General features: G+C 50.9%; 8 protein-coding genes across 8 annotated transcripts; 4 read left to right on the forward strand and 4 right to left on the reverse strand.

The window, feature by feature from the left end:
• Positions 1-149: 149 nt before the first annotated feature.
• Positions 150-1,484, forward strand: ASPBRDRAFT_264923 (RNA-binding protein). Its single transcript, XM_067622274.1, has 4 exons — positions 150-324; positions 394-784; positions 861-1,089; positions 1,150-1,484. The coding sequence occupies exons 1-4, from the start codon at positions 244-246 to the stop codon at positions 1,337-1,339; spliced, it is 891 nt and encodes a 296-aa protein (XP_067485539.1). The 5' UTR covers positions 150-243; the 3' UTR covers positions 1,340-1,484.
• A 426-nt stretch (positions 1,485-1,910) lies between these two features.
• Positions 1,911-2,878, reverse strand: racA (putative Rho GTPase Rac; the record flags this gene model as incomplete). The annotated part of the gene is made up of 6 exons (XM_067626662.1): positions 1,911-1,971; positions 2,031-2,263; positions 2,327-2,507; positions 2,580-2,638; positions 2,748-2,780; positions 2,846-2,878. The coding sequence occupies 6 exons, from the start codon at positions 2,876-2,878 to the stop codon at positions 1,911-1,913; spliced, it is 600 nt and encodes a 199-aa protein (XP_067485540.1).
• Positions 2,879-4,952: 2,074 nt separating this feature from the next.
• Positions 4,953-8,111, reverse strand: ASPBRDRAFT_37512 (transcription factor domain-containing protein). Its single transcript, XM_067623743.1, has 8 exons — positions 8,068-8,111; positions 7,494-7,970; positions 7,204-7,310; positions 6,829-7,134; positions 6,335-6,772; positions 6,023-6,288; positions 5,459-5,968; positions 4,953-5,406 (listed from the first exon to the last, which is right to left on the reverse strand). The coding sequence occupies exons 2-8, from the start codon at positions 7,731-7,733 to the stop codon at positions 5,195-5,197; spliced, it is 2,079 nt and encodes a 692-aa protein (XP_067485541.1). The 5' UTR covers positions 7,734-7,970; positions 8,068-8,111; the 3' UTR covers positions 4,953-5,194.
• A 322-nt stretch (positions 8,112-8,433) lies between these two features.
• rgd1 (putative Rho GTPase activator (Rgd1)) lies at positions 8,434-11,460 on the forward strand. The gene is made up of 9 exons (XM_067623744.1): positions 8,434-8,839; positions 8,909-8,962; positions 9,045-9,651; positions 9,706-9,914; positions 9,970-10,534; positions 10,594-10,737; positions 10,791-10,885; positions 10,940-11,010; positions 11,068-11,460. The coding sequence occupies exons 1-9, from the start codon at positions 8,678-8,680 to the stop codon at positions 11,177-11,179; spliced, it is 2,019 nt and encodes a 672-aa protein (XP_067485542.1). The 5' UTR covers positions 8,434-8,677; the 3' UTR covers positions 11,180-11,460.
• A 525-nt stretch (positions 11,461-11,985) lies between these two features.
• Positions 11,986-13,102, reverse strand: ASPBRDRAFT_111977 (uncharacterized protein; the record flags this gene model as incomplete). Its single annotated transcript, XM_067616609.1, has 3 exons — positions 11,986-12,481; positions 12,555-12,662; positions 12,732-13,102. The coding sequence occupies 3 exons, from the start codon at positions 13,100-13,102 to the stop codon at positions 11,986-11,988; spliced, it is 975 nt and encodes a 324-aa protein (XP_067485543.1).
• ASPBRDRAFT_51056 (uncharacterized protein) lies at positions 13,062-14,822 on the forward strand (the record flags this gene model as incomplete). Its single annotated transcript, XM_067626663.1, has 7 exons — positions 13,062-13,160; positions 13,193-13,233; positions 13,504-13,584; positions 13,624-14,158; positions 14,228-14,283; positions 14,336-14,483; positions 14,571-14,822. 7 exons carry the CDS (start codon positions 13,062-13,064, stop codon positions 14,820-14,822), a joined length of 1,212 nt encoding a protein of 403 aa, XP_067485544.1.
• An 844-nt stretch (positions 14,823-15,666) lies between these two features.
• Positions 15,667-18,208, reverse strand: ASPBRDRAFT_51057 (SUI1 family translation initiation factor; the record flags this gene model as incomplete). Its single annotated transcript, XM_067626664.1, has 8 exons — positions 15,667-15,815; positions 15,872-15,964; positions 16,079-16,153; positions 17,527-17,547; positions 17,615-17,738; positions 17,934-17,965; positions 18,040-18,090; positions 18,172-18,208. The coding sequence occupies 8 exons, from the start codon at positions 18,206-18,208 to the stop codon at positions 15,667-15,669; spliced, it is 582 nt and encodes a 193-aa protein (XP_067485545.1).
• A 3,439-nt stretch (positions 18,209-21,647) lies between these two features.
• Positions 21,648-26,883, forward strand: ASPBRDRAFT_114726 (mediator of RNA polymerase II transcription subunit 12; the record flags this gene model as incomplete). The annotated part of the gene is made up of 9 exons (XM_067616841.1): positions 21,648-22,257; positions 22,321-22,918; positions 22,969-23,173; positions 23,227-23,865; positions 23,921-24,219; positions 24,271-25,150; positions 25,251-25,545; positions 25,596-25,822; positions 25,873-26,883. 9 exons carry the CDS (start codon positions 21,648-21,650, stop codon positions 26,881-26,883), a joined length of 4,764 nt encoding a protein of 1,587 aa, XP_067485546.1.
• Positions 26,884-27,675: the final 792 nt, after the last annotated feature.

Below are 27,675 nucleotides of genomic sequence, written 5' to 3' on the forward strand. Positions count from 1 at the left end.
CCCTGATTACCCATACTACACAATTACTGCCTAAGGCACAAACTACATTCCAGGCACCAACATCAAGGCACCATCCCGTCACCCCCACTCACCGCTCAATATCTCCGCCCGGCAAAAAAAGGAAATTTCCAATGCCGCCGATCAATCTACTCTTCTTGCGACCTCCCAGCAAAGCATTGTTTTTATACCCTTTCTTCTTCTTTTCCAAGTTTCTTTCTATATAAATAAATCCCTTAATTTACAATGGGCGACAAGAAGCGCAAGCTCGCCGAGGAGGCCACCTCTCCCGAAGTGAAGAAGGCCAAGCGCGAAGACAAGAAGGAGAAGAAGGAGAAGCGCAAGGCCAAGGAAGTTGTCGAGGAGGTTTCGGTCGTTGAGAAGGAAGAGAAGAAGGAAAAGAAGGACAAGAAGGAGAAGAAGGACAAGGAGGAGAAGAAGGACAAGAAGGAGAAGAAAGACAAGAAGGAAAAGAAGGAGAAAAAGGAAAAGAAAGAAAAGAAGACCGAGCCCGAGCCCGAGCCCGAGCCCGAAGCCATGGACGTCGACGAGACCCCCGCCGAGAAAGAGAACCAGGAGCCCTCTGCTGAGCCCGAGGTTACCAAGGAAGAGAAGAAGAAGGAAAAGAAGGACAAGAAGGACAAGAAATCTAAGAAGGAGAAGAAGGAGAAGAAGGCAGAGGAAGAAACGAATACCGAGGCTCAGCCTACCAACGGAGAGACCGAAGAGCCTGCTGAGCAGGACGGTCAGCAGCACAAGAAGAATGCGCGGTTCATTTGCTTCGTCGGTATGCATCTCCCTTCCCTTGTCCAACACACTTTCCCCGTCACCCGGGAAGAAGGCTAACATTCAATTTTGTATAGGAAACCTCCCCTACTCCGCCGACAAGGACTCCCTCACCAAACACTTCGAGAAGATCACCCCCGTCTCCGTGCGCGTAGCCACCCAGGTCGACAAGCCGACCAAGTGCCGCGGCTTCGGTTTCATCGAGTTTGACAACTACGACCGCATGAAGACCTGTCTCAAGCTGTACCACCACTCCATGTTCGATGATGGAAAGTACCCGCCGCGACGGATCAATGTTGAGTTGACGTGAGTTACACCATACTTACCACACTCAATTACAATGCAACTGACATATATGATATGTAGTGCCGGCGGTGGCGGCAACTCCAAGGACCGGAAATCCAAGATCGAGGCCAAGAACAAGAAGCTGGCGGAGGAGAGACAGCGCAACGCCAAGGATATCCAGAAGGAGAAGAAGCGGTTAGAGCAGGTCGAGGAGACGGGTGTGGATGACTATGCTCATATTCATCCTAGTCGCAGGCCCCGGATGGCTTAGACCCAGTAGATGATTGTTGTTATTGTTGTTGTCTTTTGTGGAACACATTGGGATTTAAAAAGTGATCTTGTCTTTGCCTTGTTTGCTTTAAGAGATATCCTCTTCCGTTTCTCCTGTTTCTGATGTGCATATTTTGGATGATGAGAAAAGTCAGGCACGGAATATAACATAGATCTGGATGATGCTGTGTGGTGATTACCCTACAACCCCCAACAAAGTTTCATGTAGTAGTAGCCAACTAACCGTGGATGTCAGATCTGTAAAACCCAGAAACCCGTGAGTCACGTTCATTGAGTGGTATTGTATGGCATGTTACATCTTTATACTGCATTATAGGGAGGCGAGGGGGAACAATGAGAGGCAAGGTTATCCTGAACCCGAAGAAAATAGAGAACAATATCAGGATCATGGCACCAAAAAAAATGACAAGGGACGGGGCACACAAGGCAAAAAAAGAGAAGAAGAGAAAAAAAGAGAGATCATCAAGATGGGGCCGGCACAGGCCCCGTAACCCAGACGCCGTATTAGTTGTTTATATTATTGGGAAGTCGAACATGTCCCTTGGGACGATCTACAGAATCACGCATTTCTTGTTCTTGGGTTTGGTCGCAGGCCGGGGATTGAGCACAGCGCTATGCGAACGTTAGTTTCCCCTCCGTTCCAGGAGTAAATGGGCTTCCGTCGGACATACCGAATCGCCTCGTCGAATACACTCTTCAGGTTGCGCTGCGTCAGGGCCGAACATTCGAGGTACTTGTGTGCCCGGATTTCCTTGGCCACGGCCAAAGCTTGTTCGTAGGAGACGGGCTCCATCTTTCGCTGTCGGAGAGCATCTATGGTACCACGGTCGTCTCGCAGGTCGAGCTTAGTGCCGACCAAGATGATGGGAACGTTGGGGGCATGGTGTTCAATCTCCGGGAACCACTACATCCGTCAGGGTCAGCAAGCGGGCCTCCTGGGGCGTATCAGAGACGGTGAAGGAAGCACCTTGGCTTTAACGTTGTCGAAAGACGGCGGGCTGACGATGGAGAAGCAGATCAGGAAGACATCGGTTTGCGGATAAGACAATGGGCGAAGACGGTCGTAATCTTCCTGTCCAGCAGTATCCCAGAGTCCCAAGCTAATCGGTCGGCCATCTACCATCACACTAGCGGTGTAGTTGTCAAATCTGGGGGCATCCGGTCAACACACGAGGTTCGCATCAGACGAGGAGGAACAGGGACCAAGGGGGGGCACGGACACGGTAGGGATATATTCGCCGGGGAAAGCGTTGGTCGTGTACGAAATCAGGAGACATGTCTATATGTTGATTAGCAACAGCGATAAGGAAATCGACCGATTGAGGGAACGAGACGGCGGGAGGAGGAAAGAGGGAGAGGTCGAGGTTGTTGGAAGGGGAGCGACATACTTTTCCTACCGCACCATCACCCGTCACCACACACTGTGTGCACCAGCGCTCCGTTAGCCGCAGTCTGACAGACGGATACGCAGGTGGATGATGCTGACCTTGAGGGATTGAGTAGCTGGACCAGTGGCCATGGTCACGTCGAATTGGGGCGGGGGATGGCAAAATAACCCTCAATAATATATAGGTACAGTTGTAGCGACACGGGCGAAAGCGACGAGGAGGGAATTGAAATTATCGCAGAGGGAGGTTCAAGCGACGGGGTGGTTTGGGCGAGTGTTTACTGAATAGTGGCTTGACGGGCGGAGAGCGAGAGGGACACCTCGAAAGCGGGTATCTGCGAAAGGGCAAGGCTAATGGTTGAACCGGTCAGGAGAATTCGCAACCCAGGCGGAGATAGACACGGAAGAATATCGACACGAATGATAACCTGCGAACCGCGCTGACGGGAGCAGGAGGGACGGAGAGTTAAGAAGGGAAGAAAAAAAAAATATAATAAGAAATGAATAAAGAAATAGAAAATAAGCAGACTGCACGCAGCACTGACTCTCACACACACAGAGAGACAAGAGGAAAGGACAATGGAAGGTTGAATTTGGGGGAGGGGGTTAAGGGAGGAGGAGGAAGAGGAAGAAGGTGAGATTTAGTTTAGTAGTTTAGTTAGTGGAGTGGATAAGGGAAGAGAAGGAGTCGGAGAGAAAGAAAGATGGAAGAGAGAAAGAGAGAGAATAGCAGACTAAGAGGGGGGGCAAGTTGAATGGAAATGGATCAATCAGTTCCAGTTCGGCTTTTGGTGGAGATTTTGAGGGGGGAAGATTGGAGAACAAGAAGAAACACCAGCAGCAATAATGATGGTGGAATGGATAGTGACTGGATAGCTCACCTTGCTGGAAAGATAGCCACTGGACAGGTATCACGGACGGTCATTAATCCTGGATTGAAGCAAAAGGAAGGGAAAAGGATGGGGACTTTTGGTCGGTCTCTTTAGTGTTGCTGCTAACTAGTAACTTAGTAGTTAACTAGTAGTCTAGTAGTAGTAGAGAAGAACAAGAAGAAGAGAGAAAGAGAGCATGGCTGGGGGAATCCTCGACCTGCCACCAATCACTTCATCTAAACTAATCCCTCGTTTCTGTCCTACTAACTAACTAACTAACGAGAGATACTAATAATAATCATCATCTTCATAATAATCACCAACCATTCAACTACTACATAGACACTCCCCCATCCCAGCCAGGGAGAAAGATAGTAGATCTCTCCAGGGAAGGCAGACAGAGAGAGACGGTTGGGTGATCGACCGCTGGGAGCCAAGGGACGGCGCTTGCAGAGCTGCTGGTTCAGGGGGAAAAGAAACGCATTCATGACTCTGGCATCCAATCGTCTACTGTTGTACGGAGTAGATACTCTTATCCCATCCCACGGCCAGTTTAACTCCTAACCCACGGACCACATCTCATCTCATCTCATCCCATCTCATCCCATCCATCACCTTCTATCTCAACTAGTTAGGTGTCTGACCGCCACCGTCACCACCACCACCAGCCAACCAAGCACAGATAGTAAGTTAAGTACATAAGTAAGTAGTGGTATTTCTAATATTAGAATAACAAAACCCCAGCCTACAGATGCATCCCTCCCTAGTACTTACAGTAGATACTAGTAGTTTACATGGTACTTGCTGTAACCGCAGATAGGCTGGCCCCCCACCCGGTCATCCTTCCGATCGAATGGCAGTCCGTCCTGGGATTCGCCTATTCTGGGCATCTGCAAGCCTTGGGTTTCATCACCCGATTTGTCGCGTGGCATGAGGGTATTTATTTTCTTGGTTCTGACTGTTCCCTGGAAGGGAATTAGTGGATCAGTACGGTACTTTGGGATTTGTTCCCGTGATCATGATGGTGCTGATGGTGATGATGCTAGTTATACTGTGGTACCCTGGATCGGGTCGGGCCTATCCCCGACATCAACGTCCCTATCAAACCCAAATATTGTGATCCGTCAACGGCCATAATTTAAAGCATAAAATAATCGGTTATAGACTCGCCTCCAGACCTTATCTACCCAACTTCATCTCCATCGGCCTGCAAAATGTATGAAAACCTGGAAGATAGAAACGGAGGTTTGCCCCTCCCCAGATATGACCAGTCTACTCACTGAGGTGACACAAGTACTCCGATCCGTCCTCTCTATGATTAACTAGCATCCAGTCTGGCTAAGTGTAAACGCTATCAATTCTCAATGGTATCTAGTGGGAACGTCATAAGCATGAACATATGTACAGACCAGCGTACAAGGTATATCCACAGGAATATAAAATGCCCCTCCGTTGTCATCCTCATCTTCCATCCTATCCCCCCTTTTATGGTTTTTATTTTCTTGAGTACACTGCTGACATCCCACATGAAACAGAAACTCCCCACCGACGCCTGAGATGCAATGCATGACTTGGCCTACATGACCGGGGGCGCAACAAACGTGTCCGGAATCCCGTCAAACACCCAGTTGAGCGAATCGAACACCTCCGAGAACCCGGCTTCGCTGATGAAGGCCCCTTGATCGAAGTTCGGTGGGTAGATCAAGCCTGGGTCCGCCAGCGCCTCTTCCTGCTGTTGTCGGGTCATGGGACCGGCCGTCGCGGGGACACTAGGGTTCGCCATAGTAGCTATACCAAGTTAGTGTGGAACATACCCTCATCCTGACTATGATGGACATACCTTGCGGATCCTCAATGCTCTTCATGGGGCGGAATCGCTGGCGCCAACGCCAGACCGTATCATAGACATGACTCATGCTCATCCGGCAGCGCACTTTTAGCTGTAGGGCATCCTCTCCCGCCGGGCCCTCGGGGCTGCCCGCATTCCACATCTGCGCCAGAATGTCTGCCAGGCGCACGGGACGGTCGTGGTCCATGACACTGATTCGCCTGATGGCCGAGATGGCTCCATTGAACAACAACTTTCCATGTTCGAAATCGATGTGGCGCCGGAATTCACTCTTCAGCAGCTTCATAAGAGCAAATGCAGCGGAAACAATCATCTGCAGAATATAGTTGGTGGCATGCCCGATAAGCTCCCCAGGTAAGGTCTCCAGATCGAGCACACGACCGAGGAACGATGTGGTAGCGATGAACAGCTTCGTCAGATCATCACTTCGTGCACTAGAGCCTAGGAATACAAAGTAACGTAGATGCAGCTCAGCTGCTCGTAGATGGATCATATTAATGTCTGCAAGGCAAGTTAGTGTCTGCCATACCATACCAGGACATCGGCACAACTCACTGGATATCTCGCGGCCAAATTCAACCTCCATGTCCCGGAGTTCATTCTCCAGAAGCTGTACAATCAACAGTTTCTCCGAGCTTATGAACTCCACCGGGTCAGGCTTGCTGCTGTACAGCGCTTTGGTCACACGGTCGCAGAACTTCTCGATACGCAGTCGAGTCTTGAGGTCTTCGGAGGGTTGGTAGTCTGCATCTTGGAGTGATGCGGGCTCAAGTGCCCAATCGTAGATGGTTGATGGAGGTTGTCCGTAGCCGGTGGCGACGCTATGACAGTTTAGGAAGTGCCACCAATAGAGCTAAGGGAACTTACTTCTGAGCCACAATGTTACAAATGACCCACGTCTGCAGACGATCCTTGACGGCCTCGCCTTGGACCTCCATCCGGAAAGTGGTGAACTCCTCCGCTTGGACTGGACGGTGCAACCCAAGCTGCATGGAAATCTGCATCATCAATCCACTAAGCATAAAAGTGGCGTCGGTCCTCTGACTGGTAGTGGGCAATGGCCAGGTGCAGAGAAGACAAAGAGCCTTGACCACACGGTAGTCTTGGGGAACACCGGTAATGGTGGACCAAAGCAGTCTGCTGAAAGGCCCCGAGAGCGCGCTCAGGAGGCCGGGCTCCGAGGGCGCACGTCGGCTAGCGACACAGATGATAGTCCAAGCCTGCAAAGGGCAGCGGCGCATATACTCATCCGGAGGCTTCTGCGGATTCAACAGGGGAAGGAACGGATGATAGTACTTGAAGAACCTAAACAACTGTATAAGCTACAGTAGCATAAAAAAAGGGGAGGGTAGATGTATTACTGTTCAAAGAGACGAGCAACCCTTGTCCTGGACAGCGAGACATCTTCCAGCCTCCATGGATTATCATCTTGGGAAAGGATAGATCCATCTCTGTGCATGGTCAAAGGGGTAGCTATAGGCTGAGGCTCCAACGGCGCCGACAGCGGCCGCGCTCTGCTCGTAACTGCCGCATCAGGCGGACAGAATACATCCTCGGAACACTGGGAGAGCTCGTCACTGCCATTGGCTTCTACGGACTGCGACTGATCACCGGTAGCAAGCCGCCGACGGAGCTCTGCGATCTCCCGTTCCATTTCAGCATTGCGCCTGCAGATATGACTGGTCAGGGAAAATGAGGTCCAATAGGGAGCAGGGAGATGGAAGGGGAGAGGCTACCTCCGTTTCGAGATGCGTTTAAAAGTGGGCTCAACTTTGCATTCTATTTGAAGCCGGCGGCAGCGCGAACAAGCGTCCGCGGGGGTCTGCACAATGTCGCAACGAAGCTGTGAAAATCGACAAAGTCCATGTTCAGCCAGCCGTTATAGATTGGGGATAAGATGGGAATGGGGCGAGTGTGGAGGAAGGAAGCTAGGCATGAATAGTGATATGCATAGATGATCCTCTCATCCGAGACACATGGTAGACAGAAGTATATGGCGAAGGCCGGGGGATAAGAACTAGCTTACCTTTTGCTGTTTACACTCATTACAAGCCTTTCTACAGCCACCCCTCCGCTTGCCCGTGACGGCGGGGATCTTCTCCATGCCGCAAGAGCCTAAATTTTTGGACGCGAAGTCGAAGCCTGTCACCGGCCGGGGCAGCCTTGGGGTGCTCCGAAGGTCGCTGGAGGAGGCCGGGGGTGTTATCAGATTGGCATGCGTCGCCAACCCAGTCGGTGCGAGGACACCCCGGAACTCCAGATCCATCAGTATAAATCAAGAAACATCCGACGGTCTTGGAACCGCGGGACCCGTTAACACATGCAAAATGAAGAGCGCAAACAGAATAGGAACCAGCGTGCAGGTGCCGGAAATCGGCAGAAAACTTTGGGTGGCTTTTGGTGGGCGACGGAGGGAATCTTTCGCGAATCTCGGCGGTTGCAGCTGAGTCAGCGCGCTGACATGGAAGTCATGCCAACCAAAACCAACTGACTAGTTAGTTAACTATAAAAGCGTGAACGGGTCAGCCTCATCTTCCATTTCCAAGAATCCGAATCAAGAAAATTAGTGAAGTTAAAGCTTTTCCCAGTGGTCACTTTACATTTCCATGATCCAGTCTGGATACGCAAATATAGGATCAGAATCCTAGAAGAGAATAATTAATTATGGCCCGGAACGAGGCACCGTAGGACAGACAAGATCTTTGGTATTTGACATTCCAGACGAATGACGTAGGTGCGCATCAACTCTGCACATATTAGAAGTCATTTGATTGCAGTCAATTAAATAAGTAGAGACTAGTTATGATGAAAACTATCATGGAATCAATGATGGATGCTAGTGATAGAGTTATCCATCAAAGTAACTTAACTAGATGGATGCAGTAGATTATTAGACTAGACTAGACTACGGTAAGGAACAAACGCAATCATCAGGAACCAGTCACTGACTTGCTTGCCTCAGCCACACTCACACAAAACCACCTCAGCCTCCCCCACGGCAGCCTTACCCGGAATAGCAACTCTCCAGCTGTCGGGAGTTCGTAGGCTTCCGCAATACCCCCGAGCTTCTTACTATTGACCACTATCTAACTAAACTATATATCCACACCCACTCTTTCCTCCTCCCAACTTGCCGTTACCAGAGTATCTGTGCTTCTTCTGTCTTTTCGCTCATTAGTCGCCCTGACGCCTTTCCCGCACAACCACCCCATGGCAGACTCCGCTTTACACGATAGTCCAGCGCATGACCCCGATGCGCCACCGTCCAGTGACGGCTCTACCGGCCACCCCGGAGCTCTAGAGCCCCGTCCCGGCCCAGCCCCTATGTCGGAAGAATTGAAGGGACGTTTGGACAAAGTTGTCTATTCTGATGTGCGTGATGTCTATAGCATGTTTATGAGAACGACTATGAGGTACTGACGGGAAGGTCCCCTCATGTAGATCGGAGTGACCACTCTCCTGACCCGACTAAAGCAGAGTGTCTCCTCGGCCAAGGTTCGTTTCAGGTTCCACCCCCACCATTATCAGGTAGCAAAGAAAGCACACGGGCGCCAACTAACAACACCAATGGCTATAGGATTTCTCAACTTTTCTCAAGAAACGGTCATCGCTGGAAGAAGAGCATGCACAAGGCCTGCGGAAGCTCTCTCGCTCCCTTCACGACTCCGCCCATCGCAACGAGAACCGTCAAGGGACTTATAGTCAGAATTACAATGAACTCAATCGTTTCCACGACCGCATGGCGGATCATGGACTTCAGTTTTCTGTGTCTCTGCAGCAGATGGCCGATGATCTCAACGAACTCGCGTCCAATATTGAACGGGGCCGTAAGCAATGGAAGCAGACCGGATTGAGTGCGGAGAAGAGGGTACTGGAAGCGGAGACTTCTGCCGAGAAGGCAAAAGCAAAATACGAATCGCTTGCAGAACAATACGACCGGGTCAAGACAGGTGATAAACAGGGTGGGAAGTTTGGCTTGAAGGGTCACAAGTCGGCTGCACAGCATGAAGAAGAGCTGCTGCGCAAGGTTCAGAACGCTGACTCGGACTATGCCACCAAGGTCCAGGCTGCACAGTCGGCGCGACAGGAGCTAGTTTCGACCCTTCGACCTCAGGCTGTACAAAATATTCAAAAGCTGATTGCGGAATGTGATTCTGGTCTTACACTGCAGTTGCAGAAATTTGGTGCGCTTCAAGCCCACACTTTATTGCAATGACCCCCTGCTAACTGTTTGATAGCAACTTTCAACGAGAAGCTGCTTCTTGGACAAGGTTTGGCTATCAGCCCGTTGAAAGATGGCTCGGCAAATCCTGCCCTTGCTCCAAAGAGCTTGTATGAAGTGGTTTCTCAAATCGACAATGAGAAGGACTTCCACGAATACGTTCTCAGCCATGAGAGGAACCCTGCTGCGGTGACTTCAGACCAGATTCAATACAAACGTCATCCGGTAAGTCCTGCATGTACCATTGCTGGGATGTTCACAGCTAAGACCTGGATACTAGACGCTTGGGGGACCATCGGGACCCGTTGTGCCTGCCTCACAGCCGAGTACGCAGAACAAACGCCAGTCAATGTTCTTGCCTCAGTCCTTCTCCCAATCGAACCTCCTTTCTTCTACTCCAGCATCGTCTCAACCCTCAGCACCAGCACCGGTGTCTGCCCCGGCGCCTGCTCCGGCTCCTGCGCCGGCGCTTGGGTCTCCCCCGGCCACTGAGTCATTGTCATACCCACAAAACCCCGATTCATACTCGTCTCCGCCTTTCCAGCCTCCCTACCCAACATCGGCTTCTGAGCAACATCATTCAAATCAAGCTCCTGCGCTACCGGCAAAGACGCCGTTGGGACCAGCCGGGAATGGCTTCCAGCCTAGCCCTAATCTTCCTCCTTTGAAGCCGGTGTTTGGCGTATCTTTGGATGACCTATATACGCGAGACGGGACAGCCGTCCCCATGATTGTATACCAATGCTTCCAGGCTATTGAGCTTTTTGGATTGGACATGGAGGGTATTTATCGACTCTCTGGTAGTGCAACTCATATCAGTCACATGAAGGCACTGTTCGACAATGGTGCGTTTTGATTTCCCTGCTTTATCTCTAAAGATTGAGCGGTAACTAACGAGTGGCAGATTCATCGCAAGTCGATTTTACCAACCCAGAGAGCTTTTATCATGATGTTAACAGTGTCGCTGGGCTCTTGAAGCAGTTCTTCCGAGACCTGCCGGACCCGTTGTTCACGTCACATTACTACACAGATTTCATTAACGCGGCTCGTAAGCAACCCAAACCAAGATTGTCTAGTCATGCACTAAACACATATATACAGGTATCGACGATGACATCCAGCGCCGCGACTCACTCCATGCATTGATCAACAACCTTCCAGATGCTCATTACGCTACTCTGAGGGCCTTGATCCTAGTATGTTAACCGAGCCCTGCCCTAATCGAAGACTTCTAAATTAACACATCAAAGCATCTCAACAAAATCCAAGAGCACTACACACAAAATCGGATGAACGCAGGAAACATTGCCATTTGTTTTGGGTAAGTCCTTGCCACTCTTTATGTGTATTCTATCTCTTCCCGACTAACGATGTCTAGACCCACCCTCATGGGTGCCAATTCTGGCGGCAACATCGCAGATGCCGGCTGGCAGGTCCGAGTCATTGAGACTATCCTTGTCAATACGTTCCAAATTTTCGATGACGATTAGATTTATCATTTTTAAGACAACGCCCCGAAAGCTATTGAACAAAGCTCCAACCTCATCGTTGCTTGCCTTAATCTTACGCGAATACCACGTTTCCCATTTTGCTACGATCTAACCCCCTCTATTCTTTATTCTTTTATTTCATTGCCTGTGCCAATCCCTGCAATTACTACAAATGTACATAGTACTTTCCCTGGGATGGGTGGGCTGCTGTGATTACTGGCTTTTCCCATGACGTCGATACCAGGATACAAACAGTACCTAATCAATCAGTTGCTAGAAGTACCAGTACCCGTAAGTCTTAAGAGGTATATGATGTATAGTTAATTACAAGCCTCAAATTGGTGAGATAATAGCCAACCAGATATAGTACAGAATGGCAGCGAGATAATATGCCATGAGCCCAGATATTGTCCATCTGTCTTCAAAGACACGAGATGAATGATGAACACAAAGCACAGGAATCAATCGACTGCATGGTATCGAATAGTTCTCAGTAACACATGATAAGAATCGAATTGGATGCGAAGCAGTGATTTCGCAGCCAATGGCAGATGCAAGAGGATGGGGGAGAGGGAGATGATGTGTAGCAGCAGATAACAAGCTAACAGATGAACACTTTTTTGTGCTTCGTCACTGCGTATCATACAATGCAATGCGGGCCGTGTGAGAAACCCCGGCCCTTGTTTGCTGGTCCAAGTATAAAGGATGAGTGGGCCCCTAAGGGGAGGCGTGGATAGCACTCAGGTCTTGTTACAATGTGGGTTGAGTTCACGATAACGGGGGTTCGATGTGACCTGATGACTGGCCTATTTCTTTCCCGTCATCGTCTCCTTCATGGCCTCCATGCGGTCTGCCAAGCTCATGCCACGGGCGAAGAAGGGACTCTCCAGGTCCTCCACAGTCGTGGGGGTAGCGTGACCCCAGACGCGCCATTGGTCCTCCTCACCGGCCCAGCGGAATTGCTGAATGACAAGGTACTCGGTGCAGTCCTGCTGCTTAGTGTTGTTGGCCACGGCCGTGCTATCCGCAGGCGCACCGTTGGGAGACGCCTTGGTCGTGCCCTTCGACTGGCGGCTGGTAATGCGCAGGACGACCTGGCGAACTCCGGAGTTGGGGATTTCGGGGATCTGGGTCGCACGATCCGAAAGAACGCGAACACCGGTGAAGTAGGTGCCCGGGGAGCGAATGTAACTGTCCAGGTTCCATGTGACACGCTCGCCCTTGGGACGAGCAGCGATGCGAGTGCTCAGCTGGTTGGCAAGACCGGTGCAACACACCTTGCGCAGGGTATTGGTATCGCCGCTATGTTTCGCGAGACTCGTCAATAACTTGTTGGAGAGGTTGATGGCGCGGAACGAGAGGATTGAACACTTACGCAGCAAATGCAGTGTACATCTTCTTGTGATATTCGGCAGCAATCTGCCGACGCTCCTTCAGTCTAAGGGCAAGTCCCTTGTTGAGCCATTTGCAGTAGGCGAGGACTCTGTTATCTTGTTAGCAGCCCGAACGTCGGCAGCCATTGAGGGGCAGTCCAAGAGGGATTGAAACTTACCCAATGAAGTTCTGGAAAGCCGACTTGATCCAAAGCCATTCCATATGTAAACGCTCCGAAGGTTGCTGGAAGATCGAGGGCATATCTCTCCAAAGCGGCCGAATAAAGGTTCCCGGCAGAAGTCCGATGTCCTGGGGAAGATCCGTCCTAGGCATACCCCTACCCCGGGTCCGCATACTAGGTTGAGCGGGCGATGGCATGGAGATGTTCTGAGGCATGCCACGAAGGCCAGCACTGCGCTGGGAGGATTGGGAAAGGCATCGGCGTTGGCATGGTGTAGCAATGGCCGGTCCGGAGTAGAAGGCAGAGAAGGGAGCGTTGCTGGATCGGATGGCCGAGAAAACGGGGCCCTTGGACAGCGAGGACGCCATGACGAGAGTAGCAGCCAGAGGGAAAACCTCGACAGACGGGACAGAGCAAGTCGCAGAGGTCCGGGGGAGAGCTGGACGCAAGAGCTGAAGCGTGAAAACGAAGCCAAAGAAATTCCGCCGAGCGGCCCCGGGTCACGTGGCGGGTGCTTCTCCGCGAGACTCGCTTTTGGGCTGATTTGGCTTCACTTCTTTCCATGCACTTTCCCGCCTGTCGTGCGTCTCCTCCAGCGTCATTCCTCGGCATCGACTTTCGAACGGCAGGAAGAGCGTGTGCTCATTGATTCGGACTTGCCCTCCGCTGCGTTTTCCTAAACCATTACCGACTGCCGCGGACAAGCACCGCCTACCTGATTGTTTCGTGGAGTTTCGCCGTGCACCAAAGGAGAATCTATACCGCTTAGGGGGTCCGATCAGAGACAATTTAGCTCTGGACCTACCACCAACGACTCTTATACTTTCTGGCCTGCCTGCCGCTTGTTCGGGTAACATCTGCGTGACGGCCGCATATGCCGGGATTTAAGGCTGGCTCCTCCTTATCGTGATGCTGCTTCTCCATCCTTCTCGTCTCATGCCCGGTCGTCTTCTCCTGAACCTGACTTGATTGCTTCGCTGTCGGATTCCATTCCCATTCCCACGACTCCCACCTCACCATTCTATTCTACTGTGGCTTCCATACTCTCAAAAGTGGATTCCCCCGATAAAGCCGTGGCCCCCTCCGCCCCCTCGACCGTCGTTCCGCCCTCCCCGGCCTCCTCCACTCCTAGTAGCAACGATGCTGGTCATTCGGTCCCTTCTGCCTTTCACCCCCGGGTGGCCGTCATTCTAGGCGTTGATCGGAAATGGTATTTGCCTTTACTGATCTGCCGCGCGCTGAGCACCGTGCCTGCCGCGTGGTGGGGGCTCCGATGTGCCTTCACCTTCCTGGCCGAACTGCTGCACATTCGACCAGGCATAGGACATGAGGGGTGGGCGGCGGCGATTGTTGGGAGTGTTAGTCAAGACTGGGATGTTGAAAGACGATTCCGGGTAACAGAGGTGGCCTTGGCTATTATGTGGGTATGTGCATATCCTATCTCCTTTTCCTTGTACAGGCTCGTTTGCGAATAGGTCTAACTATGATTATAGTGCAGTGCATCCGCATATCTTTCTTACTTTTTTGCTGATTGTATGATGTCTCGATGGTATGCTACCCCGGGTACCCTAGCATCTGTGTGTCTATACTAACCATCCCAGGCTTCTGAATTATACCCCACCAGCTGTTGTTATTCGTCTCCTTACTACAAACGGGTTGATTGCTTATATCACTTCTTGGGTCCTTTACCTCTCCGGAGCTTCGTCCGATCCCCGTCTTCTTTTGCCAGCCTGGATTTCCATTACCACTGTAAGCTTCCTGAACTTTCCCTCATTGCGTAACCCTCCTCCATCATCCGAATGTCTCAGACTAACTTGCCTCTCTCTTTCAAATTAGACCCTTACATTCCTTTATCATGCCACCCAGAATCACGCTACAATCAAGCGCGAAACTGCAGCGGCGCTGCTCGTCGTGGCTGTGGCCAGTTTCGTCAGCATGTCGTCGCTTCTCCTCCAGTTGCATCTGACCCGTGAGAATGAGCCCGAAGTGCCCGTGTTCGTCATTACTCGCAAGCTTTGGGATTGGGCCGTGACTATCTTTCTGCGCATGCGAGTGTCGGATGAGCGAGCTCCGATTGGGGAATTGTAAGCTAGGTCGGGCTTGACTTGTTTTATTTGCAGATGTATCAGGCGCAATACCTGTTTCCATAGACTAGCTATCATTCCAATTGTGTACCCTCTTGCCCTAAAGAAGACACTTGCTACGTGCAAATACGTCGTTTCCAATGATAGAATGCCTAGAACTACGACAACTACGAAATCACGAGAGCAGAGTTGAAAGACAAGATCGGAACCCAAAAAAATAAGAGTATTTCACCAAAACCATTCCGCCAGGAATGAAAGTTCATTCTCGAGCAAGGACACGGTAATGACAGTGAAGGCGGTAATGCAACACACCAACGATTAGAACATTAAGAGATAACGAGAGTGATCGAGACCAAGCCTCCCCATCCTTTTAATTCAACCCTTGCAACAAAGCAGGCCGAAGCTGTCCTTTCACGTACTGGTGGCCACACGAAGCCAAGCAAAGACACGACACAAGAAGAAGTAGAAAAACAGAAGAAGTAAATCATCTATGAAGATATTGGGTATCTACCAACGCCTCGTTCCTTCATTATCCCATTCCAGATGTAGCAGTCGAGTCAGGGAAGCCAGACCCACTGGGCCTCTTTCCATCGCGTAGTCGCGAATGGAAAGATGACCAACTTGATAGTGCATCAATTCGACAAAAGGCCCAAGTCCAGTATTCCGGGCAAAGAGCGGTAATAGCAGCAGACAATATATTAGACCGAACAACCCTCGTGGCAGTGGCGGGGACCGCAATGCCACATCAGAAGGAGCGCAGGTGGACACATACTGTCCCCTGCCGCACCGCTCTGAGGGAAACGTAGACTGGGAAGAAGGGACCGGAACGGGGGGGCGTGGCGTCTGGCTTAGAAACCGTGGACCTTGATGGTCTTGGCATCCAGCTCGAGACCCTCCTTCTTGTCGGTCAAGAACTCCTGAACATCTTTACGCTGGTCTCCCTGCAGCTGAATCACCTCGCCCATCTCAGTGTCGTTGACAATGGTGCCATTGCAGGCTGACAAGGGAAGTTAGTGACATGGCGATGCACGTGGGTAGTAGGCGACAACATACCGAACTTCTTCTTGATCACCTTCAGAATCTTCTTCTGATCGAACTTCTTAGGAAGACCCTGGACGGTAGTCAAGGTCTTACGACCATTGCGCTCTGTGGACAAGATACACGTTAGTCATAGGTGCATGATGGGACAGCGTGGCGCCACCCGCGACGACGACGACAGGGGTAGAGGCACCACGTGGAGGGGACGACAATAGAACGTACGTTGAATCCGTATATGGATGTAATTTTGAGACTGTTTAGTCTCGCCGGTGTCTTCGTCAGCTTCGGCGAAGGGGTCTGTGGAAGAGCACGTGTCAGCCTCAGGCTCTCATGACCAAATATTACCCCGCCAACTTGTGACGCAGTTGGACCAAAGGGACAACGCCGGCTACACAGCCAAGCCATAGCAAGGAAGAAGAGTCTCCTTAGCAAGGATCTTTCCAAAAAGACCATCACTAGGAAGACCAACACCCACTGCAGGCAGAACTGTGGGCCTGGGGACGATGTCCACAGAAGGGGGGGGGAAGGAGTGGCGACTCACCGAAGGTCTTAAGGTTTTCGATGGACATAAACTCGGCCTTTCGTCGTAAACGGCCCTTAAAAGCGGTGTATAGGAAGTGAGCGAGGGAAGAGAATTAGATCTCTGTGAAAATCGAAGTGATCGTAGAGTCTTGGGAGACTTGGAGCTGGAGGTTCAAAAGTGGATGAGGTGGTGGTCGGGAAGGAAGCAGGAAGAAGAACAGAAGAGCCTTTTGAGGGGCGCGGCGTTGCCTTAGCGCCCTTGTGGGGGAAGGCGGTGTGCCCGTGACTAAGCCCTCTTTTCCCCCCCTTCCAGCGTCCTGATCTGGTACGTTCCATGATCCATGACTGGGCCGTCTCTTAGGTTCAAGGTTCATTCTGATTGCTACCCTTTTGCCTTTGGCGGGCGGGTTGAAGAGGCGTCGGGGCTTCTAGACAAATGCTATAATTGGGTTTCCAAACCGGGATGTTGATTGGACATCGGTGGCAATCCAAGGGCGTTCTCCTCTCACCCCCTCCGTTTTCCCCGGTGCCCCCTCATACATACGTAGATTCTACGCATTTGTTGAGCTTGTCCTCCGCTTGTCTAGCATATGTTTTACATGGCGAATCCGTCATGCCAAATTCATCCTCACACATTTGCGCCAAAGTCTTGAGACATGGGAGCCCTGAATAGTGTTGTCGACGACGTGTAGTCAAAGCTCGCCACTACAACCCACCGGTGACCAAACTAGTATCTTTCAAGACTCTCTAGACAAGATGATATTATGGCAAATGAGGTATTAGGATGTTCATACAGCATCGCAGTCTCCCCCTGTACAGAATAGTAAAAGACAGATTGATGAAGGGCTCTGCATTCATCGTGTCTTGTCTCTTTCGACCACCGTCAAACCCAACTTTCCAACCATTCTCTTTTTTGATGCGAACTTGAAAAAGGAATTGTGGTATTATAATGTATCGAAACTCGTCGGAAATGGTATCACAGAAACGGTTGTCGCTTAAGGGGAAGGTGTGGTGGAAGCAGTAGCGCCCGGGGCAGCGCGCGCATTCTGAGGAGGCAGGAAGATGGGGAAGTAGGTCTATAGAAGGCATATTAGAAAGGCGTTCGAAGTGTTTTCGCCCGGTATTCTTCGTTAGGATCGTTGGAAAACATACAACAACCAGGGCCATCACTATAGGCGCAAGCGACAATCAGTTCTTGTGAATTTCGTGTGGTAGGAGCAGAATGTGTACACATACAGGACATCAGGACGGACATGTAGGCCGGAGTCGAAGCCGTTCTCTTCTGGTCTGGAGTCTCACCGAGCCAGGACTGAAGCGAGAAAACGAAAGAGACCCTATATCGACCGAAGTTAGCCAGCTGCTGAGAAACGTTGAGATATTGGCGCCCTACCATCCGATCATCCTGTACGCGCGAGCTTTGTTAGAATGTGCCCACACAGCCAATTGAAGCGATAAATCTTGTTCTCACCTATTCCTGGTGAACATCTGTTGCAAGTGTTAGCGCGTCTGAACCACGAAGGAGCACAAGATCTTCAAATCAAGATTCGCGACTTACAGCAGCCATAGGCATGGTGCTGGACATGGCGCCTGAGCCGGACAGTCAGCACATTCTCCTTGTTAAGCCATCCATAATAGGATTTAGTATTGCACTCGTCACATACTAGACATGTCGGGCTCATCCTTGTTCTTGGGAGGGTCGATGTAGGGGATGGCTAGTAGTCGGCGTCGACGTCAGCAAAGATACGCTCAAATTCTCAGAATGAGATATCCCGACAGCAGAAGCAAGAACTTACCGAGGTCCAACCTCCGCATATCCTTCTTGGATGCCATCTTGTCGCTTGATACTCCGAGGCTACTGCACAGGCCGTGATAGAGGTACCTTCGTTCAGGTTGAGAGGCAGGCGAACAGGCCAACCAGGCGATATGTGACGCCAAGACCAAAGCGGAAAGGCTGCCCGGATCCGAGGTTTATCAGTTCCCCGGATGATAAGTTGTCCATTATATTATCCTATTATGAGTCCACGAACGCATGGGCACAAGAAAGACGATCGCAATCATAGCTACATAGCTTCTAAGTATCTACGAACCAATGCTATATATTATTGACTATTGCACTAGCGGATGATATCGAGCAAACCACACTGAATGAAGCATGACTGCTTAGCTCCGAGGCCGGGCACCTTAGATTTAGCGTAGTTTAGTCCCTTCGGAGGACAAGCTGGGTGTCAACGAGAAATGAGGGACCAGACACAGATCCCTCCGGAGATCACCCATCTTCGGGTTGAGCCGTATCAGACATCAGGTCAGCCTGCTCTGTACTTCTGATCAAGCTAACTAACTCCAAGCGATAGGGGTGATCAGCAGTGATACGGTCAGCGATTAGAATCACGATCCGCTCAGGTATCGCAAACACCACCACCCTCCCTTCCATTTCTGACCGGGCGGGCGATACAAGGTACATGCATGCACAGCAACTTCTGGAAGAGACACCCAAACAAAGGACAAGTATGAACAATCTCACGGCCTATCTATCTATCCCAAGAACAAGGCGTATGATTTATCTTCCTTTAATTAGTTCATGTGCATAAGGGGCGTTGGGCTGGGCTTCCGACGGAGGACCCATTCCGTGGCTGTCCAGTACCGAGCAGCCCCCTTTCGCAAACCCCGATTTTAATCCGGACCATGCTTGTGTATCTATCCGCTCCTTTCAAAGTGGCCATTTGCGAGCTGGGACGGCCAGGGTTGCACCGCATCCTGCAGCTAGGATGAGTGTTACTGAAAGAGCTGCCTCCGTGGCCAGTATCTGGTACCAGCCATGCTGCGCCAGTCTGTGCGCTCGGAGTTTCCGGGATGATCCAGTGCGCTCAGCACATGGATCCCTGTTCCCCGTATTTAAAACAGGAGATCTCTGCTGAGTAGATACCCAGCAGCACAGGGCACACGGAAGGTGCTCTTAGTGCGTAAAAAGGGCCGGAGTTGTGGCGACCTGAAAGCAGTAAAGAATCAAAAGAATACTAACTATATCTATCTATCTACTCCGTTGTATCTACAGGCTAAAATACCATCGTAGATCTACAGCGATGTGCCACTTCAGATGCGGAGAAGCTCGAGATCAGACGGCATAGATAGTCATACGGTACTCACAGTCTCCCACGCAGTGTCATGCCACTGTGGAGGGGGGGTTGCATCCCACAGCCGGACGGTTGAAGATGGCAGAAGGCAGCGATGGGGATGGTCAATGGACCCCTTTCAAATCATAGCCGATGATGCGTCAAGAAGAATAAAATCATGACACATGTCTAACATCTTTCGGAAATGGATCCTCCCGACGGGGCTCGGGGCGCTTAGGCAGGAGAAGACTGGAGGAATCCGAGAGAATGGGATCCCCTTGATCCAACGGCCCACAGGGTGATGGAAAGTGGGTTTCAAGGCGAAAAGTTGGAAAAATGTCTTGGGAGTTGGGAGGCTTGGAGCAGGAACAGAGGGAAGTGTGCTTCAGGCAAAGTTCTACGGAGTAATAATCTCCATCTAGATAGGGTTGGTTTCAGTCGGGATACTGAATCGGATAGTCTAAAAATTGCTCACCGTATGTTTGTTTGAATGTGACAGCCAAGGGAAAATTCATATCCCTTCCCCCTCCTTCTCCAGGGAGATCGCACACGTATCACCTAGTGTGTGCTACAGGTAGAGTTTTGAACTTTTGATGGGACAATGACAAGATTCTATTACCTTGCAAACACCGTACCAGATTGCCCATCGTAGATTCATTCCCCGGGGGGAGGTGTCGCTACTGTAAGGCGACGCAAACAAGTTGGGATTCAAAATCCCAAAGTACTGTCCGTCGAGCAGGGATCGCCCTTAACCGGGCCGATCTGCGGAGTTAAAGCTGGCTGTGGTTGGGTTAGGCACAGAGAAAGTCGCCTCGCCATGGTCCCTATCTTTTTGATCCAAGTGGCTCTTGGGAAATTTTTTTTTTTTTTTTTTTCATTTTTCTTTTTCATCCGATCCCAGCATGCTAGCCACTGGCGGAAGAATGGGGCGATATGCCGCGATATCATCAGGTAATCGCGTCGAGTTGCAGGTTCAAAATCGTCCGAATGAAGGATCCCCATCATCTGATGCCAAGATGATCGAGTCAGGATTGGTTGATAGATTTACCGAATAGCGTGATCACTTTGCGGTGGACTACGTAGGCCATCCGACAGGCCCAAACAGTTTTCTAGTGAGTAAATCCTTCATGGATTGAGTCAGTCGGAGTCAGTTGCTGAATGCGGAGAGAGAAAAGACTGGGGGAGCAACAGAAGCTTGTACACTAAGTCAGCAATAATTAGTTTGGTTTCAATCTAGATATTCAGCAGCAGGAACACCGTAGATACTCCGGACCTTTTACTAGTACTAGGAGTAGGAGTATCTACTTCAGAGTCTAGCAGATATGTACCATGTAGGTACTCCGTGGGTATTATTAGCTCAGTAGTCAGAACAATCAGGGATTGAAATTAATTATTACTTTACACTATCAGCCCTCGGATTAGCCTCTAAGCCTATGGATAAGCTGGCTCCGATGATCCGATCATCAGAGGATCCATTCAAATGGAATTACGGATCCCCCTCCCAAATTCTCCCCCCATAGCCGGTAATACAGCGGTATTGAACCACGCGGACTGGCAGCCGTCGGCCGGATAATTTACCGTCTCAAGCCGGTAATCCATTGCCCCCTCTCGGGCTACTGCGACTTCCTTCTTGGGTAGGTCGGTCATACAGGTGCCAGTTGGTCCTCCTTACGTTATCTCCAGATTCGCTCACTTCGGCCACCGTCTTCGGCCTTTTTCCTTGGTCTATCTCTCCTTCGCTTCGACTTGATTTTCTTTCTTCCCCTTCTCGATCTTCTATCTGGCGTCCTTCTTGTATTATCTCCCTTACCGCTGGGTCGATTCGCTTCCATCTTTTCCGCCGTCGGATCCATTGACCTTTCTTCCCTTCCCGCCTTGCCCCCGAAACTCTCAGTTCCGCGACGGTTACCCGGGGTTTAACCTCCGTCTCCTCCACCCCCCATAGACGCTCCACCCAGCTCGTTGTTTCGTTTTAACCGCACCAGATTCACTTTGAAAGGATCGAATGTGTAGGATACCGGTCCTGGTCCTATCAGGCAATTTACCATTCCGTTCCACAAGCGTCCGGTGACCATCCCTGAGGAGAAAGTCGTATAGCCGTCGTCACGGCGCGGTGCCAATGATTAGATCCCGACGCTTGGATACACCATGAAGCTGACATGATACCTCATTCTTCCGCCGGCGTCCAGCCATGGGGCCGTTCCCTGCGCGCCCTCAATAACGGCTCAGGACGCGTTGATGCTTCCCAACCTCTGGTTCAATCCGACCCGCAGTTGGAGAAGCTGTCAATGTCCATGCCGCAACCGCTACCCCGACAGCCGGCAGTAATCGACCTTACCGCGAATGTCAGCGACTCTCAAGAACGAGAACCCCCTGCGAAAAAACTCAAGTTGGATGCGCCTGCAGGATCATGTCCGCCTGAGGGTAGTCCAGCCCCGGGAAGTGGAGGAGAAGCGAGAAGCACCCCAGGGACCGCAAGCGCCAAACCAAACCCGCTTGCCTGGCGCGGTCGACCGGTGTGGTCGTTCCAGGCACTGGTCTCGGAGACGACTGGAGCTGTGGAAGCGAAGGAAGATGATACCACTTCTCAAGGGAAGAAACCTGCATCCTCGCCGCCACCTTTACCTCTTGTCCCTTGGAAGCACAATCCGCAGGAAGCCTCCGGAACCAATAGCGCAAAATCAGCAGATGTCGCATCTACAAAGGAAGTGCAAACAACTCCATATCGTATTGTCGTGCCCCCTGTTGCGCCAAAGCTGAAAGGGGAGAGTAAGTCGACCCGCACGACAACCCATGTGGAAGGATTCGTCTAATTGCTTAATCGCGGTTTAGGAGTTGCGGACTTTTCCCCTTGGACGGGCAACCACCCGGAAGATACACTCAATGACCATACTGCAAAACAAGGCCATTACGATCGTACGCAGGTCTCGCAGAACGAGTCCAATACCGCCCGCCCGTCTCTGTACGCGCAGTTGAAGCATCGGTCCGGCCTCCAGATGCTCTCGTCCGTTTTCTCCGCTGCTCTCGAGAAGCGCCAGTCCCATAGCACGATTGCTACTCCGTCGAGCTTCAAACCTCCCCCGCGTGTCACTTTGACAGATAACAAACGCGAGGCTTGGCTTCGGGATCTTGCCAATCCGTCCGTCCCGTTGCGCAGACTGAGTCGGACAATCCCTCATGGTATCCGGGGCAAGGTGCTGCTCGATCAATGCCTGGGCAAAGGTATCCCGGTCCCGCGAGCTATATGGTTGGCCCGATGTGTCGGGGCCAACGAAATCCGTGCCTTTAAGCGAAAGGGCACGAGCGGGACCCTCGCTTTGGGCCTCGAGACCAAATGGGTTCGTGACTGGACATCAACTGTCCAGCAGTTTCTTGAAAACGTAATAGGTACCTGTGGATCCTCAGACTGGAAGATGAAGATGACTTATGCGTACGCCATTCCTTTCCATTTCTCGCACCAGAGGTACTTACTCTTCACAGTGTCAGCTTAACATCTCGTCTATTCTTCGAGCGATTGCTGGACCATGACCAGTATCTCAGTTGGTTTTTGGTATCATTAGAGGCTGCGCCACTAAACACGGTACCCGTGTGGCTCCTAATGCTCGGTATATACTGGAACAATATCATGCGCTATCGGAAGCGTGGTCGACGTTTGGCTGAGGTGTTACTGGAGAAGCTGCGTCTGGTACGCCTTTCTTAATCTCATGTTTGTCGTTTGATGGCTAATCGGCGGGACAGATCAAGCAACCCGGACAACCAACAGCCCTGGCACCGTTAGTTGATCGCTTATCTCGCTGCATCAGGAGGTTGGTACTCGAGCATACGTCCTCTGTTGTACTACCGTTATCCTGGGAGAAATACAAGGACTTGATTGCCTCATGCTTGAACCTGAAGGAACTTCCCGACAAGACAACGCTCCAGAACCTTGCGGAGCGTAATATACGAATCCAGCTACCTAACAACCCACAAGGGACAACTCCGCAACTGCCTCAGCAACACCTCATCCACTTATTCGATTCCATACGTTCTGCACACGATGTATTGTCCACATCCTCGGCCTGCCTGAATGCCGTGGAAGACAAGGCTACTCTGGTCGCAAAGCTACTTGAGTGGGCAGCGACTCCATTTCGCCACGGGTCCCGCCGTGTGTATACCAGTGTTCGCCTGCTTCGAAAGTGGAAGATGTCGGGGATGGATGTCGAATCACATATTCTCGCTTTCTTTGCTGACACTCAGATAACCAGCCGCGTCAATATGGACAATGTCTATCACATAATCGCCGAACTTGTCCGGTCTCAGACATTCTCTGTTGGCAGGTACTTACAGTGGCTGATGGCTAAAGGGGTGGCGAACGATCCTTTACCCGATCAACACAAGGTCAGATGCCTCTCCTAGGAGTGTTCAGCTATGATACTGACTAAATGAATTGTAGGCTGTTTCGGACGACCTACGCCTGCTTATGCAACTCCCATTGGCCCGTTTGCCGGAATATGTCCGTAACCTCCGCAATACGCTGTTGAGTCGCGCTGGGATTACTGCTTCGCATGAGGAATCAACCATCACAACCGTCAAGGCATCTATCGCTCAACGGCTTCCGAAAATCTTTGGGCCACAGGCCAGCGATGCAATGTTGACTGACGAACCATTGTCGAGTTTGACTTGGGCAGTCAAATCCGAGATTGGCCTATGGATCCGCCGTGGAGTATCTGGACACTGTCGTGATCCAGTCAGGTATGCGGTCTTCGGTCCCTTCAAGTATGTTCAAGTTCTAACGGCTGCTAGGAAATACGCACATATACCTATGCTTGCTGATTCCGGTGTCTCTGCACTCACTCCTGTCGAGTTCTACAACATCCGCGACGTTCTGGAAAGCTTCGGAGATATCTCGATGCTGGCCGACGTGCTCAAGCAGGCAACAAACTGTGATGACAATATCGTCCTGGCCTCTGTTGCTGATACCATCAATTTTCATTTCGACTCACTGAGCGTTATCGGTGCCGCGACAGATCTATTCAAGGGGCTTGTTGAATCCTATGCTCGTCTCAAGAGACTTGGGGCGCCCAGCTTGGACCTCATCTTCTCGCTGATCGAATTAGGGCTACGGATGCCCAGTGAGTTTAACACTGTTGCTCTCCTGCGTCAAGACCTGTCTCGTATTGAGAACAGGTCCGCCCTAGCTGCGCCATCTCCGCTGTCGGACAATCTCCCCATGGCATTCAATGACACCGACTCGTCGTCCCAAGAAAAGTTAGATCAGATCCTGTTCTCCGGAGGGGGGATGGACGAATCCACTATGGATTCCATATTCAACTCATTGACTGGGGCCTTGGCCAACGACAATGGTCATGTTAAATTGTCGGCGAATGACATATGCAGATATCTAGCTTATCTGAGGTCCTTCAATCCTAAACGATTCGACGCAAGGCTGGTTCGTTGGGTATGTGGTGTTCTGAAGTCACCTTCTCGGTTTGCAATGGTCCGTGTCCTCCCTCCTCTTATCGGAGTTGGTTGCGTTACCATACATGCCTTTGTGATGCTTGTGAAGAAGCTTTTGCAATCGGAAAGGGTGGCTTCGGTCGTTCCTAAAGTCACGGATCTGCAGCTGGATCTTCTTGAACTTCTCGTTCCACAGGAACCGGGCGAGGGCCATTATGCAGATATGGTACGCTCTATCACTTTTCGCTTCTTGCTATGCGCCCTCCTTTCCTTTCACTAGTCCTGAAGCATGCCCTGGAGTTGCATCGTCTAACTTTGCCGTCTAGGTCACATATCGCTACTATTTAGCTCAGCAAGAGTTCATTGACAAGCATCCAGAGGAGTGCCTCAATATCATCCGCGCTGCTGTGCCACTGATTCACACTAGGCAGGCAGGAAGTGCGGGTGAATTGAATTCGGCAGACCTTACAAAGTGCGCCATGATTTTGCTCCAGAACCTACTCAGGCAGAAACCAGAACGCATGGTACAATGCTGTACGCAGAAGTTAGTCGGCCAAGACGCGGCATCCACGATGATCCTACAAAAGGCACTTGATACACTACTCGGCTTCTGCCCACAAGGTTTGTTTGCCGTTCTCTGGCTATTGGGGTTTAGGCTGACATTATTCCAGATCCCCAGACTATGTCTGAGGCTGAGAGAGTCATTGGCATGAACAATGACTTCTCGCTCCCTATCTGTCAGTTGAAGCTCCAGCTCTTATTCAATGCAGAGGCTGGGAATGGAGTCAACAATGGTATTGTGGATGTGATGTTTAAGGCAGCGATGGCTGATGCTCGCTCAAAGCGTTCCCACTGGTACGGTTTGGTGAGTCTGATGAACCAGGATGCAGTGCGACAGGTATGAAAATAGCCAACCCTTCTCCTATTACATCTCGCTGACCGCTTCAGATCCGCGAGCGAGCTGAAAAGGGCTTCTTTTCTGTCCCTATTCTCGAAGAGCCTATCGACGATCCAACCGTGGCAGACAAATCAAACTCCATTGAGACCGCCCGGCTTTATCTGGCGATCATTGAAAAGCTAGCATATAGCATTCCTGAAACGGGTGTACCATCGGTTGCGCCTATGTTGGTGGAAAAAATGGAGTTGCTTCTCCAAAAATTTATCACCATGCAGCCAAATCCGTCTGCTGCCGCAGAGTCATGTCAGGCAGCTCAGGCGCGCTCGAATTTCGAAAGAAGCCTTGCATTTTGGTTCTCAGCCCTGCTCAGACTGGTTGTCATCCACCGATCAGCATTCAATACGCCAGCACTCACACCCAAACCGGTCGGCCTCCAAGAACAAGCTCGCATGCTGGTCTCGATCTTCTGCATCACTCTCGCACGACTCCCGGATCGAGTCATCCGCCTCTACCCGTCAGCGAATTATTTCCCTCATCCTGTACAGTCGGAAAGCTACCGCCCGTGCCCCGGAATCTTGCTGCAAACGCACGCTTTGGACGTCGCAGCAGCACTTATCGATACGTTTCCGGACGAGGCTCGGCAACAATGTGCCCGTTTCCTAAAGGAGAAATGCCCTCCGTTCCTTCAATTCCAGAATGACTCCCGGTTCCTCTATCTTCTCGGACCCGTGATGGATACATCAACAGTCAACTCATCCCAGCCCGCATCTCTACCATCTCCTGCGGCCGGTGGCTCAACCCCAACACCGACTGGTAATCTCGCCGGCGGGCCACCCAATCCACAACAAAACCTCTCTTCAGCTTCGTCTGGACTCCCCGCTGGGCTATCTGAAGGTGTAAATTGCATTGCAAGCCACCTTCGTCTGCAGTACCGTGGCCGCGTTCTTGGCGCATATCCGGTCCGCCCCTGGGAACTTCTCGAAGACGCTGCTCCAATTGTCGGGATGAACGACACCGCCGTGAGCCTGAAATACTTCGACGCCCGACGCGTCAGAGCTTAAGCATATTCCATCTGCAGCTCGCCCCCGTATATAATATCTGCTGCTTTCTCTTTTCATGATTTTGGTCTTACATGTGCTTGTGCTTGCCCTTTTTTTTGCTCGATACCATACCCATATTATTGCATATAACGGTCCATCTCATGTTGTTATACCTATGGGATCTGTTACATCCTTCCCCCATTCACTCTTTTGGTTGTTTTCTTTCGTTCATTTGTCATCATTCTGACTGCGGGTATCGATGTCAGCGAGCAAGGGTGCACTGGTTATTGGGTGTATGCTTTTTGGTTACTTTCTTCGAGAGCATTCAAGGGGGTTGTATATAATATAGAGACGGGCGTTGGGTGGGTCGGATGGCTCATATTCATATATCATTCACGATTGGCATCAGTATTTACAACATGGCATTTGCATATTTTCGATTACATGAGCTTGCATAACTAGCGGGTGGTGATCTGGATGGCAGGTGTCTTTAGCAGATTGTAAGCGCATTTTAGAGCACTTTTCAGTCAGGCTACTGTTCATGCCGCTTGTCAATGGATACAATATTATTGGAACTTCATAGATCTCTGACCCCCACACGGCCACTAGTAGTTACTCTCTGCACTTCAAGGCATGCTTCTTGGGGAATGGTGCACATTCGTCAGTTTAATACAGACCAAAGACGCCCATTCAGCTAGCCAAAGACTCTAGCCTGATTAAGCATGCGCTCTTCCAGGTCTTATTCAATCGCTGTATCAACTCATCTGATTCTAATTACCACCACCTTCTGATCAGAAAATACTATCAGAACTG

Source organism: Aspergillus brasiliensis (assembly GCF_001889945.1).
Source record: "Aspergillus brasiliensis CBS 101740 unplaced genomic scaffold ASPBRscaffold_1, whole genome shotgun sequence".
In the NCBI taxonomy this organism is placed as follows: domain Eukaryota; kingdom Fungi; phylum Ascomycota; class Eurotiomycetes; order Eurotiales; family Aspergillaceae; genus Aspergillus; species Aspergillus brasiliensis.